Consider the following 17,668-nt stretch of genomic DNA (forward strand, 5'->3'; position numbering starts at 1 on the left):
GAAGCAAGCATTCGTTGAGCAGTCACCAGGAATCACATAATCACATGCTGTGCTTTTTGCCTCCATCATCTTGGTCTGCCCGTTAACCTTACGGAACTTTTTTTTTTTTTTTTTTTTTTTTAAACAGAGTCTCGGCTGGGCGAGGTAGCTCACACCTGTATTCCCAGCTCTGTGGGAGGCAGAGGTGGGTGGATCACGAGGTCAGGAGTTCAAGACCAGCCTGGCCAAGATGGTGAAACCTGGTCTCTACTAAAAATACAAAAATTAGCCAGGTGTGGTGGCGAGCACCTGTAATTCCAGCTACTCAGGAGGCTGAGGCAGAGAACTGCTTGAATCCAGGAAGTGGAGATTGAAGTGAGCCGTGATCGAACGATTGCACTCCTGCCTGGGCAACAGAGATAGACCTTGTCTCAAGAAAAAAAAAAATACCCAAAAACCAAACAACAGCAGCAACAACAAAACCCCAAAAAACATAAAATCCGCCGGGCGCGGTGGCTCAAGCTTGTAATCCCAGCACTTTGGGAGGCCGAGGCGGGTGGATCATGAGGTCAAGAGATCGAGACCATCCTGGTCAACATGGTGAAACCCCGTCTCTACTAAAAATACAAAAAATTAGCTGGGCATGGTGGCACGTGCCTGTCATCCCAGCTACTCAGGAGGCTGAGGCAGGAGAATTGCCTGAACCCAGGAGTCGGAGGTTGCGGTGAGCCGAGATCGCGCCATTGCACTCCAGCCTGGGTAACACGAGCGAAACTCCGTTTCAAAAAAAACAAAACAAAACAAAACAAAAAACAAACAAAAAAAACAAACATAAAATCCAGGCCTGAAACGCGCCGGGCCAGAGATGCCTCGCTGGAGTTTCTCCTGCCTCAGTGCACCCCTCCGGCACACAGAGCCCTGTACCAGCCCTTGGAGGCCGCCAGCTCCTGGGGAGGCAGGGGCTCTTTCTGCAGGAGGTGTCTCGGGCAGCCTCTAACACGCACCCGCGCTGTCAGCATCTCACAGTCCGCCCCAAACACCAGGGAGGGGGTTCGTAGGTGTGGGGTGGGATGGCGAGGCCCGGCAGCCTGGCGCGAAGCGGAGAGCTGAGGCCCGGGCCCTGACGGCCGTGGGGTGCCGTGTGGGCGCGGAGCCCGGGAGAGCGCACTGCCAGGCCCGGACCTCCCCGCCCCTACCCTGGGAAGAGGCCGGTTCGCCGCAGGGGGAGGGCGTGATCAAAGCACCTCCGAGGAGTGGCCGGTCGGGGCTTGCGGGCGGCGGGGAGGGGACGGAGGCTTCCGGAACCCCGAGAGGGCGCCCATGCCCCGTCCCCGGGCTCCCCCACCTCTAACGCGGGGGACTCAGCCTGCGGCGGGGCAGGGCCCTGGCGCGGGCGCCCCCCTCGGCCCGGCACTCCTTCTCCGCCCCGCCTCTCCCCGCCCCGCCCCCGAGCAGCCCCGCCCCGCGGGCTCGCCATTCCCGGGCAGGCCCGGCCCTCCGTTTCCGCTGGCGGCGGCGGTGCCGGAGCGCGAGCGGCGCGGGGACCCCCAAGTCCTGCGGGCGCGGTGAGTGCGGCCCGGCGGCGGGCGGCGGGGCGGGTCTCGCGAGCGTGCGGAGTTGCGCGGGCTCCGGCCGGCACCGGGCGGGCTGGGCGCCCCCAGGCCGGGTCGAGAAGGGGGAGCGGCCGGGGGCGCCCACGGGAGGCGGTGTGGGCAGGGCGGCGGTGGAACGAGAGGACGAGGAACGGAGGAGGCGCCGTGCGGGAAGCGGGCCGGGAAGGGGAGGATGGGTGCGGGGCCCGGGCACCGAGGGAAGTGGGGTTCTCCAGGGGAGGGCTCGGAGGATGACCGCTCGGAGGAAGACCTTTGCAGAAAGGGAGACCCCCGGGGCTGGCAAGGGTTTCCGACTGTGTGGCCCAGTGCACCGCTTGGGACGGTCCGCACAAGCACCCCAGAGAGGGCCAGACGGCCTTCGGGCAGGGTTGGGATACGGCTTGCAGCCCCCCCACCCCCCTGCGACCACTCCCTGGGCCACTGCTGGAAGATCAGCACTCCGAGTGACAGGACTCTGGCACACCCAAAGTTGGAGATCTAGCCCATCTGTGCATTCAAGTTTGGGGCTTTAAAAAACTTTCTTCTGGTTTTGGAAAAAAAGAGCCAAACAAGAAACTGGCTGCTTGTTTTAAGAGCAGTGTTTGTTGTACTTGTACATCTTGGTACTGGAGGCTTGGATCTCCTCCCTCTGAAAAATATACAGGTCGCTTCTTCATCTTCCCCAAATGCCTATATTGTCTGGGGAAGCTTGGGGCAGTAGAGGATCCCCTGAGCTACCTTTTCCTCGAATCACCAAAACGGGGGTAAGAAGGCAGCGTCTTACCACTCTTGGCTCAGAGGCGCAATCTCTCATTAGGTGCGGGTGCCCTTCTAACCTGCAGCTGTCCTTTTCCCTGGGGTGACTCAGGTATCTCCTCCTCCAGGAAGCCTTTCTGGACTAGTGGAGAAAACTGAAGACTCATGCGAGGATTCCTTATATACCTGCCAGCTCCCTTCTCTTTACTGAAAATAGCCACGGAGAATGTTGAATATATGCTTTGCTATAGAGATATGCTGCTAGCTTGCCATCATAAGTAATGGGGAGGGGAGGAGAGGGTTTATGGATAATTTCAAACAATGGCCTGGACAAATCATTTATATTTAGCTAAGGAATGCAGCCAGAGAGGCAGACAATTACACGGGCTTCCTACCCTCGGCTTGGTCCTGGCGTGGCTGATGCAGCTGGGCTGTGGGTTGGAGGGAGAGGATTGGGGAAGAGTAAGTAATTCGGTTCTATTCTCACTCACTGAAGACAGGTCCCTGCATAGGTGAGAGTGGGATATTTTTTTGTCTGGTTTAGATTTCAATATTCTGGCAGGCCTCTTTAAACCTATGAACAGATAATATTAATAACAATAACTAGTGTTGATAAAGTAATTTATAGTTGGCAAAGTGTTTTCTATGCACGTTAGCTGTATGTAATTTTATTTAATTTGTAAATAATCTTGTGAAGTTGGTTCTATTTTTTGTTTGTTTTTTTGAGACAGAATTTCATTCTGTCCCCTAGGCTGAAGCGCAATGGCACGATCTCAGCTCACCGCAACCTCCGCCCCCTGGGTTCAAGCGATTCTCCCGCCTCAGCCTCCCTAGTAGCTGGGATTACAGGTGTGTGCCACCACACCCAGCTAATTTTTGTATTTTTAGTAGAGATGGGGTTTCACCATATTGGCCAGGCTGGTCTTGAACTCCTGAGCTCAAGTGATCCACCTGCCTTGGCCTCCCAAAGTGCTGGGGTTACAGGCATGAGCCACCGCGCCTGGCTGAAGTTTGTTAATTTTAATTGCCTTTTTATAGGTCAGGCAAATGATGCTCAGAGAGAATAAGTATCCTATCTAAGGTCACAAAACTTGTAAGTGAAAGAAGTAAAACTTGAACTCTGGCTTCTGACCTTCCTACCTTGTGCCTTCTATTCTGCCATCTACCTCGCTGCCCTTCTATTTTTTTTTTTTTTTTTTTGAGACCTAGTTTCACTCTTGTTGCCCAGGCTGGAGTGCAATGGCATGATCTCAGCTCGCTGCAACCTCCGCCACCCAGTTTCAAGCAATTGAGTAGCTGGGATTACAGGTACCTGTCACCACGCGCAGCTACTTTCTATATTTTTTTAGTAGAGATGGGGTTTCACCATGGTGGCCAAGCTGGTCCTCGAACTCCTGACCTCAGGTGACCCACCCATCTCAGCCTCCCAAAGTGCTGGAATTATAGGCGTGAGCCACTGCACATGGCCCCTTCTTCCGTTTTTTTTTTTTTTTTTCCAGAGGCAGGGCCTTGTTTTGTTGCCCAGGCTGGAGTGCAGAGACGCGGTCAGCTCACTGAAGCTTTGAAGTCCTGGGCTCAAGTGATCCTCTCGCCTTAGCCTTCCGAGTAGCTAGGACTATAGGCGCAGGCCACCATACCCAGATAATAATAATAATTATTATTATTTTTAAAGACAAATGGATTCTTCAATCCTACAACACCAGGTAGTTATTATTACTATTATTATTATTATTTTTGTAGAGACAGGGTTGTGCTATGTTGCCCAGGCTGGTCTTGAACTCCTGGCCTCAAGCAATCCTTCTACCTTGGTCTCCCAAAGTGTTGCGATTACAGGCATGAGCCACCACGCCCATCCCCTTTCCTCTAATGTTGAGCCTTGTCTTCACCAGGCACCACCTATTTGTACAACCGTGGGCAATTTACCTCCTCTTTCCAACTCTCTGTTTTGGTGGGATATTGGATTAGAATGTTTCTAGAGTCTCTTTCAGCATCAGATAATTAACAGTGTAAAATATTAGCAGCCAATCAATCAGGAAGTGAGCTTTATATAAAAAAAATTAAAAACTGTCGTCAAGACACTGAATGTAAAATCTTAAGTGTACATTTTAACTATTTATAAGTGTACGGTTCAGTAGCATTAAGTATATTTACATTGTTGCGCAACAGAGCTCCAGAAATTATCTTGCAAAACTGAAGCTCTATATCCATGAAACAACTCTCTTTCCCCCTCCTCCCAGCCTCTGGCAGCCACTGTTCTGTCTGTTTAGTGTGTTTTATTAAGCTCCTCCTGTGTGCTTAGTAAATGCTGACCTTGAGGAATTCACGGGGAGAGTTGTGGAGAAGCAGCCTAGCTTAGGTGGGAAATTGAACCTGAGATGGCTGGAGGGAGTACCGTGTCACAAGCCTGTAATTGCAGGGCCAGCCAGTATTGTTAAGTGAAAGAGTGAGTGGGTTGGTCCTTGGGCAGGTGCCTTCAAGCTCCCTGCTTACAAAATGAGGGTAACAATACCAAGTACTCAGGGCATTGGGAAGGAGCCATGAGCTGATGTTTGTGAGACACGGAGCTTAGAGCCTCATATACAGCAGGTGTGCAGTAAATGGTGGCTGTTATTTATAACCTCGTGGACAAGACTGGAGTAATATGCTTGGAACAAGAGAGAACAAGACTTCTTTTCTTCTACCACGAGGGCCCAGCCTGCAGTGGTTATCATCTTCACTGACTAAGAGGGAGTGGATCTAATCCAGGTGCATTCGCCTGGCATCCAGCATCCTTCCTGTGCAGCCTCCGGCTGCCTGCCTACCCTTATTGCCACTCTTCTCCCTCCGGGAACCCTTGGTTCTAGCTAGACTAATCTCCCAGGCGTGCTTCGCTCATTCCTTCTTGGCCCCTTACTCATCCTCTTCCACCTTCCTGGATAGTTCTACCATTCTTTTCCTTTTTCAAGACCCTTCTCATGTCTGAGCTCCTTTCAAGACCCTGGCCGCCCATCCCAAATGAACCACTTTTTCCTGGAAACTCCTATGGCATTCTCTGTCTTCATTTCGCTCTTGGCCTTTATATACTTCCCTGGGTGGTTCTCTAGTGAACTCCACAAACAGTGTATTTGTCGAATGCATACAAGTCTGTGCTGGGCTGGATACAGTGGCTCAAGATCTGTAATCCTAGCACTTTGGGAGGCCAATGTGGGAGAATCACTTGAGCCCAGTGGCTTGAGACCACCCTGGGCAACACAGTGAGGCCTCTGTCTCTAAAAAATAATACACACACACACACACACACACACACACACACACAAACACATATACATATATATATTAGCCGAGTGTGATGGTACACACCTGTGTACCTGTGGTCCCAGCTAGAGGTAGAAGGATCGCTTGAGTCCAGGAATTTGAGGCTTCAGTGAGTCTTGATCGTGTTACTGCACTCCAGGCTGGGTAACAGAGCAAGAACTCTGTCTCTTAAAAAAAAAAAAGTCTGTGCTAAGTTCTCATGCTGCAAAAATAAAAAAGATAAAAGTCCTTATCTTCATGGGCTTATAAGCCAGTAAAGAGTTGAGAAAGGGGTTCAAAAGATGACAATTCAAAGGACAAGGCAAAGGGGAATGGCTTCTGAGAGCAGAATGTTAGGTGGGTTGAAACAGTTCACTTACCTTGACTGAGCAGCACTACTTCATGCAGCAGGTGGTGGTGGACCCTGACCTTGGAGGGCAGCTTGCATTTCAACAGGAGGAGGAAGGATCAGCCTGGGGCTAGGCACTGAGAAAGTTGGGGTGTGTGAATGGTACAGGTGGGCCAGGCATGGGATGTGTGCAAGGGAGCCGTGGAGGAGAGGCTGGGCAGGTAGACAACAGCTGTAAGGTGGGTGGCCTCAGATCACCAGCCAAGAACTTTATCTGTCCATTTGTTCTTCCAAGAGAACTTGAGTGCCCACCGTGTGCCAGCGCAGTAGAGACAGCCGTCAACCTTGGGAGGCCCTGGGAAGTTGGCAGGTTCTGAGCAGGGCTAACGGAAGCAGGTCTGGGCTTAAGGAGGGTGAATTTGGAATCTGTAAAGAGGGGACCTCATGGTAGGGAGAGTGGCTGGGCACCTGTGAGGAACGGTGAGGAGGTAATGAACCTGAGACATTTTGGAAGTAGGATCAGGATCATTTGTAACTTGATTGGATGGGGAGGTGAGGAAAGGATGAAGGTGAAGGGGGATTGAAGCTGATTCTGTGCTGGGTGACCTTGAAAATGTAATGCCATTTGCTGTTTCCAGTAGGTATTGTTTCTCCAACTAGATTGCAAGCCCCTTCAGGGCATGGATTCTAACTTCCTCCGATGTTCTCCTTGACCCTGAACTCACTGCTGTGAGGCACAGAGCAGAGTAGGCACAGTGGACCCCTCACGATCTCAGTGAATCTTGCGCTTTCCAGCATCCCAAATTTGTGTCCATAAGCAGTGTGTGTTCACGGGCCTGGCTTTCTCCGGAGTCATGTTTCTGCAGAATCAAATGTTTCCTGTATGTGTCCTCACACCCCAAGTTAACTGCTTTTTCAGTTTCGGCTTCAGTTTTATTTCTCACTTGATGGCCGTTTTCCGCAGGGTTTTTATTGCTCCGTAAGAGTAACTGAATGTGGTAGAGATGAAAACAACGCGGTGGCCCGTTCCTTCGTGTTGGCCACATGGTGTATGTGATTCAAACACTTCTCAGTAAGGTTATACTTTTACATGTCTTGAAACTTTGGGTCACTTGTGAGTGGCCAAAATTGTAATATTAAATCCTTCGATGACAAAGGTCTACTCCAGGGATAACAAAGACATGGTGGGGATCCTGTTACTTCTGTAACTGCTCATTGCAGACATCACCAATCAATTGCAGATGTCTTTCCTGCTGGGCCAGGGCATGGGTTCTGCTCATAATGCCTTGGGTGCCCACTTCCAACTGAGTAGCCATAACACACTGCCTTCCTGTGCCATTTCTGGCCTTCTCTGTTTGTTGAGTGAGCAGTGTCTTGATTGGGGACTGCTGCCTCAAAGACTGGTCCTTGATGGATAGAGTTCACCTTAGAGTGGCTTCATACCAAAGTGATGACCTAATTTTTTGCCTTCCTGCAGGAATATCCTGGAACCTTCTTTTATTTGTCAGCAGCCATCGTGTTTTCAGGAAGTTCAGAGAGAACAGGTCAGTGTTTGTCTGGGCCATTGTGGGGAAGAACCTCTGAATGCCTGTGTGTTATCAACTCCATCTGAAGTCAAGGTCTTTCTTGTCGTTTAACTGTGGGTTGCGGAGGATAGAAGAGGAGGCGGACATTTTCTAGCTGTCCTTCTGCCCTGACTCCTGGCTTTGATTTTCTAAGCTCCTGAAATTGGGCTTTGGGGTCCAGGCAAGGATTATCTCCCCCCCACTGTTTCTGACTGGTGTCTGATGGCACTCTTGGATTCTTGGCCACCCTATTTGAGTGGAGGAAGCCTAGGGAGAAGCCTGTAACTTCCTGCTTCCCGACCCCTCCCAGCAGGCTCGAGAGCCAGGGTGGAGAGGCCTCCCACAACAGGCCAGAGAGAAGCTGTAGGAGTCCTAGCCAATCCTCAGTGCCTCCATTTTGCTATACCCACTGCCCTCTGCCAGGACCTTTACAGGGTCCTCTGCTCTCCTCCTCCAGGCTCCTGGGGGTCTTGCTGATGGTTTATTCATTGTTCCCAGCCCTCGTGCATCAAGGACCCCGCTGTGCCAGACTACATAGCAGGCAGCCAGACAGTGGGGGTGGACGGTGCTGATTCAGGTTCCCTTGGGGTGCTGTTTACTGACCTGGGCCTTTTTATGTTTTAAGTTATGTGTGTTTTCTCCTGCGGCTTCTCCCTGCTGGGTGATTTGTAAAATCTTATCTTCCCTGAAGCCAGTGGTGTGGTCCATGGAGCAGAGAGAGGAGGCAGAATGCTGCTGGCTGGTGGCTCATCTTGCCAAACATTCTCTGTGAGTTCCAGCAGGGATTATTTGGTGGCCCAAGAGTGGCCAGGAACCTCTTACTGTCCTGCCATGCCTTGCCCATTATACTTAGGATTGCCAGTATTCATACGTGTCATCATCATCAGACTCAGTTTTAGACCCTTTACAAATGTCCACAACCAATTTAACTTCAGATGAAGTTAAAATTTAAATCTCATTTAACTCATTTAACTTTCGCCGAGGCCCCATGGGGTAGCTGTCATGTCTTCTTACTTTAGCAGCAGCAGCAGCAGCGGCACCCAAGGCCGACATAGTGTCAGCTGAAGCAGGGGCTGCAGCCCAGGTGCTGTGACTGTGCAGCGCCTGCGTTTCCTGCAGATCCAAGGCTGTTCTGAACTCACTCTGGGAATCTGCTCCAGGTCCCTCCCCGAGCCTGCTTGCAGCAGGAATGCCTGAGAACTCATTTTAAGTCCTCCTCCCGCCTCCCTGGGGCCCAGATGGGTGCCTGCTTACATTCTTGCAGCTCTGGGATTTGAGGCACCGCCTATCACTGGATGGTGCAGTGCAGCCAGGCACATGGGCTTGGGTGGAGGAAAGTTAGTCTGGTGAAGATCAGGCAGCAGCCGATCAGGAGCGGTGGCTCACGCCTGGAATCCCTGCACTTTGGGGTTGTGAGGGAAGTGAGCTGGGGTGGGAGGGCTGAGGCAGAAGTTGAAGACCAGACTGGGCAATATAGTGAAACTCTGTCCCTATTAAAAAAAAAAAAAAAAAAAAGATCGGGTGGCAGAGGGAAGGACTTGAGGACAAGGGAATGACCGTCCTGCTGTGTGGCATGTCTGCCCTATCACATCCTATGGGGCCTGTTTCTGGTGGGCCCTGCCAGACAGAACTTGGTGAGGAGCTCCCCAGGAGGCCTGTTTGGCTTTGGGGAGACACAGACAGCCCCTGACATTACCAGCCGTGTCTATCCAGATGACCATCTTCTTTCTGTGCATCTGCATTGAAACCCAAGTGAAGGAGACATGAGTGGAGGCCCCGACAGACAGGACATCGGTCCTCTCTAATGGCTGTGGCTCCAGGGGGCTTTGGTTTTGACATTTTTTGTCATGCTCTGGAGCCATGCTCTGGGATGTTGACCGGTTCTGAGGTGGGAGGCTCTTGTCCTGGTCCCTGCTCCCACCTCTGACAGGTATCTGACCTTGGGCAAGGTGATTGCTTTCTTCAGGTCAGTTTCTTCACCTGAAAAGTGGCAGGCTATGTGACCCATTGCTAAGGTGCCTTCTGGCTCTGCGGGAGGTGGTTTCTGAGGTGGCATGAGTTGGCATGCCTGGGTTTTGGCTTCCAGTCCCGGGCCTGGCTTCTGCCTCTGTCTAGTGCCTTCTCGGCCTCTGGCCTGGAGGTGGATGGAGGAGGAAAGAGTCAAGTTAATGAGTAAACTGGAGGTGCTGACTTCTGATAGGAGTCGGACTGGGGGTGGAGGTTGTTTGCGGAGATGGCCCCCTGCCCCGTGAGTGGCAAGTGGCAGGGTCCTGCTGCCTGACTTCTGTCCTGTGCTGATGGCTCTATTGCTGCTTTAGTTTTAACTCTCTTCTTCATGCCCCTGCCCGAGACAGCAAGGAGTAAGCCTCCATTGCTGGACTCCAGCCCTGCATGTTAATCGTTTCAACTCCAGTCATAGCCACAGCATAACGAAATGAGAATATTTGCCTAGAGCAGGTCAGCTTCCAAACCCTCTCCTTGCTCTCAAACCAAAAACAGAACCAGAGTCTCAGCCTGAACCAGGAGAGGGCTCATCAGAATGGGAAGGAGACTAAAGAACCCCTCTGCTGGCATCCGGAGTTGGGAGCAGGATCCTCTGTGCATTTCAGTCCACACTTTGGAGCCAGATGTAGACTTTTTTTTTTTTTTTGGCCTGTCCATTGTTTAGTATCACCTGTGCTTGGATTTACCACACCCCTTCCGCCCTCTGTTTTCCCACATGGTGCTTTACGGTGGATGGCTGGAAACTGATGATACTTTGAATATTCACTCACTTTCTGAGAGTCTTATGACCATTTCTACTCTCGATGGTTGGCATTTTTTTAGAACATCTGATCTTGTGATGGGAACAGGAAAGAGAGGGGTAGGGAGCAATCCAGGGGGTCTGAAGAGTCAGGAAGCTCAGTAGGTGGCCCCTGGAGTCCCCCCACCTGCTGGGGAGGCTTTGCTGTTATTGCAGGAAGGCTGTAGGGTCTTGGTCTTGTGGTCTTTGGGATACAGGATCTTGATGAGGCCTTGGCCTTGGCCTTAGTGGCTTAGGGCTGCTGCTAACTCTTACAGCACCTTTGTGCAAATTTGAAAAATGGCCCTCCTTCAGGTTACAAGCAAAAATTAAAGGGAATATATTATTATACAGCTAGAACAAAGTCCAACTGTGTCTGAGGCAACCCCCTTCAGCCCTGGTCCGCAGTGATCTTGGCTGTGTGTACACTGGCGGGCACACCTCCCCCAATCATGGGATGCACATATTGCTGGGAACACACACAGTCTGGTCCCTCCCCTTGCAATGTGGGGAGTGTGTCAGGTTCAGAGTCAGGGAGAGGGCCGCTGAGGACAGTGAACAGGTGAGGGAAGTGAGCTGGGGTGGGAGGGATGCTCAAAGCAAGGTTGAAACAAGGTGTGGCCACGTACGTGTGTGTGTTAGTGACCATGTGCATGCTTGCCTTATGTGTGTGCTGGGTGTGCTTGCATGGGTTTGGGTGGGAGGGTGCTCTGCATTGTTTTGGCTCTTAGTGGAGTGGCCCACGTGTGCATCTCAGTAGATCAGTATAGGCTAGACACAGTGGCTCACACCTGTAATCCCAGCACTTTGAGAGGCCAAGGTGGAGGCATTGCTTGAGACTAGCCTGGACAACATAGTGAGACCTCGTCTCTAATAAGAATAGAAAAAAATTTAGTCAGGTGTGGTAATGTGTGCCTGTAGTCCCAGCTACTCGGGAGGCTGAGGCAGGAGGATTGCTTGAATCCAGAAAGTTGAGGCTGCAGTGAGCCATGATCGCAACACTGCATTCCAGCCTAGGTGACAGTGAGACCCTGTCTCAAGAAAAAAAAAGGTCTGGGCACGGTGGCTCACACCTGCAATCCCAGCACTTTGGGAGGTCCAGGCAGGTAGATCATGAGGTCAGGAGTTTGAGAGCAGCCTGGCCAATATGGTGAAATCCCATCTTTACTAAAGTGACAAAATTAGCTGGGTGTGGTGGTGCACACCTGTAATACCAGGTACTCAGAAGGCTGAGGCAGGAGAATTGCTTGAACCCGGGAGGTGAGGTGGCAGGGAGCCGAGATCAGCTACTGCACTCCAGCCTGGGCAACAGAGCAAGACTCCATCTCAGGAAAAAAAAAAAAAAAAAAGTCAGTATAAACCTGTGATGTGAGTGCCTTCCCCTTAGAGGGCAGGGTAAAACCTGGATGAAGTACCTGGGAGCCCTGCTGACAGCCTCTCCCCTGGCCACCTGCCAGTGGGGAGACTGAGGCTTAGGGGCCCAGAGCTCTCCGACAAGCCCTTGGGGGTGGTGGTGCCAGGCACAGCTGGAGAAGATCCTGCCTCAGCAAGTCCCCAGGCCCCTCTCTGGGCCAGGCCCTGCAGGAGGGCTCAGAGGGGCAGGGCGCCCATCTGAGTTTGAATGAACTATGTCTTTCCGGGTGTGTGAACATGCAGAATGACATGTTTTGTTTTAGAGAAAATGAGGTAGAGGTCCGAGCTTGCAATTTTCCACTTGTCTTAATCCTGGGAGATTCTAAACAGCTTTGTTTAAAAACTGGACATACAGATTGCAGAGACCTGAGCCATCGGGTCCCCCAGGAAAGCAATTAGGTATGAAGCCAGTGTTTGGATTTGTTCGACCATTTTGAGTGCTGTCTGTAGCATGTGGGACCTGGGAGCGCTTACAGCATCACCCATGGTGTGAGTCATTCCAAATTAGCAGCCATTTCAAATTAGCTTCCACTGACTTGCTGGTGGGGATGGGTGGGACTGGGGGGAAAGCCCCAGGCCTGGCTGTCACCCATCATCCAGGCTGTGGGCCGCAGAGAGGGGAGGGGGCTGGAACAACCTGTCTTGGCTCTGCCTGCCCCCACTGTTGGCCAGAGAAGCTGGAGCTGGTGGTGGCCTGTGTCTGTGAAGGTCTCTTGGACGGAGCAGTTTGTGCCCGTAGCGCTGAGAGAAGAACATTTGGAAACCTTGCAATTCAGGACAGGGTTGGTGGAACTTTTAGCATCCATGGAGAAACTCAGCGGGTATCAGGCTGGACCTTGAGGGAGGGCTGGGATTTAGGGAGGGAAGAGAAGGGTCTCTGAGGGGTTGTGGTGCTGGCTGGGAGCTTGGTTGGCGTGGGAACAGGTGTGGCCCACAGGAGAGGGTGAGCTCTTCCCTCTGGGGTACTTGGCATGCTGCTCGGAGCAGCTCGGATGCAGGAGGCTGGTGGTGGGAGCCAGTGTTGATCTTTGAACAGTGGAGTGACAGACTGAAAAGGGACATTATAGGAAAAATTAGATTGTAGCAGAATTCAAGGTGAATATTTTTCAAAAAGCATCCTTTTGGCTTGGTGTCGTAGCTCATGCCTATATTCCCAGCACTCTAGGGGGCCAAGGTGGTAGGATCAGTTGAGCTCAGGAGTTTGAGACCAGCCTGGGCAACATAGCAAGACCCTGACTCTACAAAAAATTAAAAAAATGTAGCCAGGCATGCCTACCTGTAGTCCCAGCCACTCAGGAGGCTGAGGCGGGACGGTTGCTTGAGCCTGGGAGTCTGAGGTTACCGTGAGCTATGATCACACCATTGTACTCCAGCCTGGGCAACGGAGTGAGATTCTCTCTCTAAATAAATAAATAAATAAGCACACTTTTTTGTTGCAAAATAATACTCATTATAATATCCAAACATTACATAAATTGTAGAAAAGGAAAATCTTCCCTAATCCTACTCGTCAGAGATAATCACTGTTAATACTTCGGTTTGTATTCTTTCCAGATAATTTCTGTGGTAGGCTAGCATCCAGCTCTTCATCCATTTATCTTCTCCATTGCCATAAATAGAATTGTATTCAGTTTACTGTTTTGCCCATTCACGTAAGTGCATTCAGACCAACTTCATTTTCCATAGCCACACAGACTTGCTGAATGGATTTTGTTCCATTCATTACTGAGATCTATGCTGCATAATAGACCACCCCAAAATATAGTGGATCAACACAAACACCATTTTCTTTGCTTCCAGTTTTGTGGGTTAGCCTTTTGGGCTGGTCTCTGTGGTCTCGCCTGGGCTTATTAATGTGGTAGCAGTCAGCTGGTGGCTCTGCAGGGCCTGGACACTCCAAGGGAGCTTCATTTCATTTATCTGGTGGTTGGTGCTGGCTGTCATCTGGGCTTCACTGCCTCATGGTTTCTCACTGTCAAGGAAACTAGCCTTTCAGGTGAAAACAATCTACCAGCCTTCTTAAGGTCTAGGCGAAGCGTCCCTAAACTACGGCCCACGGGCCGCATGCGGCCCCCTGAGGCCATTTATCCGGCCCCCCACCGAACTTCAGGAAGGGGCACCTCTTTCATTGGTGGTCAGTGAGAGGAGCACAGTATGTGGCGGCCCTCCAACGGTCTGAGGGACAGTGAACTGGCCCCCTGTGTAAAAAGTTTGGGGACGCCTGGTCTAGGCTCTGATGCTTCATACATACTGTTCAGGTGAAAACAACCCGCAATCTACAAGATCTCTTAAGGTCTAGGCTCTGACGCCTCCTATGCACCGCTCAGGTAAAAACAATCCACAATCTACAAGCCCTATTAAGGTCTAGGCTCTGACGCCTCCTACACACCACTCAGGTAAAAACAATCCACAATCTACAAGCCCTCTTAAGGTCTAGGTGCTGATGCCTCCTACATTCAGGTGAAAACAATCCACAATCTACAAGATCTCTTAAGGTCTAGGCTCTGATGCCTCCTACACACTGTTCAGGTGAAAACAATCCACAATCTACAAGATCTCTTAAGGTCTAGGCTCTGATGCCTCCTACACACTGTTCAGGTGAAAACAGTCCACAATCTACAAGACCTCTTAAGGTCTAGGCTCTGAAGCCTCACACACACAATGTCTGTTGACTGCTGGTAAAAGCAAGTCTTGGGACCAGCAGAACTCCAGGGGTGGGCAGACTCTACCTCTTGGTGGGATGACTGGCCACAGCACAGGAAAGGTATGTATGTTCCAGGTGGGGAGGATGTGTAAGTGCAGTCCCTCCCTGTGCCCAGAAGCATGAGGAATAGACCCCACAGATCTTTGGAAGATAGTGCAAACTCCTTCTTCTCCCAGCTCGCTGTTTGCCCCCAGATGGGTCCTCCAGGGAAACTGGCAAACACTTGATCTTCATGTTGGGTGTCCTTTGAAGTGGAGTCAGTGTGTTGTGCATGCGGCTAGTGCTGGCAGAGGTTTGGGCTTTGTAGTAGACAGTGTCTCTCCTGCCCTTTGGCTCCAAGAGCTGTAGAAGTCGGACCTTCCTGCCCTCTGCAAGCTGCCAAGAGCTTTTCTTGGTACTCCCGGCTAATTTTCGTTCCTTTCTTTTTTTTTTTTTTAAAGGAAAAAGGAGAAAGAAAAAGAATAATAAAAGAATGAAGGAGAAGGAGAAAGAGGAAGAGGGAGAGAGAATGGGGGTGTCGCTTTATTGCTTGGGCTGGAATGCAATCTAAAAATGGGTATGCCTATAATTGTGCTTAATAATAGAGACATGAAAAAAAAGCTGACGGGGGAAAATAACAAACAAGCAGCCAACCAATATTTCATTTAAACCTGTAAGTAAGTGTGATGTGGTACTGATAAGAGTGTATATTTTGTGTATTTAAAGTGAAGAGTTATATAAATTACGTTTACTTGTTCCGAATCTGAGTTCAAATCCTGGATATCGTTAATTTTCTGCCTCATTGATCTGTTTAGTATTGATGTTGAAGTCTCCCACTATTATTGTGTGGGAGTTTAAGTCTCTTTATGAGCCTTATCTATCTGGGTACTCCTGTACTGGGTGTGTATATATTTAGGATCTTTAGCTCTTCTTGTTGCATTGATCCTTTTATCATTATGTAATATCCTTCTTTGCTTCTTTTGATCTTTGTTGCTTTAAAGTCTATTTTATCAGAGGCAAAAATTGCAACTCCTGCTTTTTATTTATTTATTTTTGCTCTCCATTTGGTTGGTAAATCTTTCTCCATCCCTTTATTTTGAGTCTTTGTGTATCCTTGCATGTGAGATGGGTCTGGACGCAGCATACCAATGGAGTTTGGCTTTTTTTGCCTGTGTCTTTGGATTGGGGGATTTAGGCTATTTAAATTTAGAATTAATAATATATATGAGTTTAATACTGCCATTTAATGTTAGCTGGCTGTTTTGCCCATTAGTTGATGTAAATTCTTGATTATGTTGATACTCTTTTTGGTATTTTTTAGAAAGGCTGATACTGTTTGTTCCTTTCTATGTGTAGTGGTTCTTTCAGAAGCTCTTGTAAAGCAGGCCTGGTGGTGATGAAATCTCTGAGTGCTTGCTTGTTCACAAAAGATTTTATTTTTCCTTCGCTTATGAAGCTTAGTTTGGCTGGATATGAAATTCTGTGTTGAAAGTTCTTTTCTTTAAGGATGTTGAATATAGGCCCCCACTCTCTTCTGGCTTGTAGGGTTTCTGCTGAGAGATACGCTGTTAAGTCTGATAGGCTTCCCTTTGTGGGTAACCTACCTTTCTCTCTGGCTGCCCTCAGTATTTTCTCTTTCATTTCAACCCTGGTGAATCTGGCGATTATGTGCCTTAAGGTTGGTCTTTTTGAGGAATATCTTTGTGGTGTTCTCTGTATTACCTGGAGTTGAATATTGTCCTGCCTTACTAGGTTGGGAAAGTTTTCCTGAATAATATCCTGAAGCGTATTTTCCAGCTTGGATTGATTCTCTTCGTCACATTCAGGTACACCTATCAAACGTAGATTAGGTCTTTTCACATAGTCCCATTTTCTTGGAGACTTTGCTTGTTCCTTTTTATCCTTTTTTCTCTCATCTTGTCTTCTTGTTTTATTTCATTAAGTTGGTCTTCGACCTCTGATATCTTTTCTTCTGCTTGATCAATTCAGCTGTTAAAACTTGTGCATTGTTCGCGAAGTTCTCGTGTTTTTCAGCTCCATTAATTCACTTATATTCCTCTCTAAATTGTGTATTCTTGTTAACATTTCGTCAAACCTTTTTTCAAAGTTCTTAGTTTCTTTGCATTGGGTTAGAACAAGTTCTTTTAACTCACAGAAGTTTCTTATCCTCCACCTTTTGAAGCTGGCTTCTGTTGATGGAACACACTTGTTCTCCATCAGGCCTTGTTCTGTTGCTCATGAGGAACTGTGATCACCTGTAGAGGGAGAGGCGTTCTGATCTTGGGTATTCTCAGCCTTTTTAGGCTGGTTTCTTCCCTTCGTTATAGATTTATTCATCTGTGTTCTTTATAATTACCATCTTTATAACTGGGTTTCTGAGTGGACGTCCAACTTGTCGATTCCTAGCACTAATATCTGAGCAACCCACTGCGCCGACTAAATCAGTGGTGTTAAGATTGATGGTGCTTTTCTGACTCTGCACCAAGAACCACCGCCCCAAGGCAGTGGCAAAACCGCCTCGCCGGCCACAAGAGTCGCGCTGGCGACCCATTGGGGCTCCTCCGCTGGGAATCTCCTGGTGCGTGAGCAACAAAAATTCGTCTGAAAGTGTGGCGTCCTCTCGTTCTCTGCGCTTTTATTGGGAGCTGCAATCCCGAGTTGCTAGTGATCAGCCATCTTGGATCTCTCAATTTTCTTTTATGTTTATTTTTTTCCCATTTTTAAAATTGTAAGTTCTGGGTACATGAGCAGATCGTGCAGGTTTGTTATGTAGGTATACACATGCCATGGTGGTTTGCTTCCTCCATCCCCCTGTCACCTACATTAGGTGTTTCTCCTAATGTTATCCCTCCCCAATCCCCTCACCCCTTGCTATCCCTCCCTTAGCCCTCCTACCCCCTGGAAGGCCCCAGTGTGTGATGTTCCCCTCCCTGTGTCCATGTGTTCTCATTGTTCAATACCAACTTATGAGTGAGAACATGCGGTGTGTGGTTTTCTGTTCTTGTGTCAGTTTGCTGAGAATGATGGTTTCCAGGTTCATCCACGTCCCTGCAAAGGATGTGAACTCATTGTTTTTTATGGCTGCATAGTATTTCATGGTGTATATGTGCCACATTTTCCCTGTCCAGTCTATTTTTGATGGGCATTTGGGTTGGATCCAAGTCTTTGCTATTGTAAACAGTGCTGCAATGAACATACGTGTGCATGTGTCTTTTTAGTAGAGTGTTTTATAATCCTTTGGGTATAGACCCAATAATGGGATTGCTGGGTCAAATG

General features: G+C 49.4%; 1 protein-coding gene across 3 annotated transcripts in view; it reads left to right on the plus strand.

Moving 5' to 3' along the window:
* Positions 1-1,284: 1,284 nt before the first annotated feature.
* TSPAN9 (tetraspanin 9) overlaps positions 1,285-17,668 on the plus strand; it is a 203,105-nt gene continuing 186,721 nt past the window's right edge. Inside the window, exons 1-2 of one of the 3 annotated variants that reach the window (XM_074403394.1) lie at positions 1,285-1,544; positions 7,427-7,493. In XM_074403394.1, coding sequence (XP_074259495.1) covers positions 1,300-1,544; positions 7,427-7,493 — 312 coding nt within the window. In that variant the 5' untranslated portion in view covers positions 1,285-1,299. The remainder of the gene's footprint in view (positions 1,545-7,426; positions 7,494-17,668) is intronic. The other 2 variants (XM_039461664.2, XM_039461665.2) reach the window with 2 other exon arrangements.

Source organism: Saimiri boliviensis, chromosome 7, assembly GCF_048565385.1.
Source record: "Saimiri boliviensis isolate mSaiBol1 chromosome 7, mSaiBol1.pri, whole genome shotgun sequence".
NCBI lineage: Eukaryota > Metazoa > Chordata > Mammalia > Primates > Cebidae > Saimiri > Saimiri boliviensis.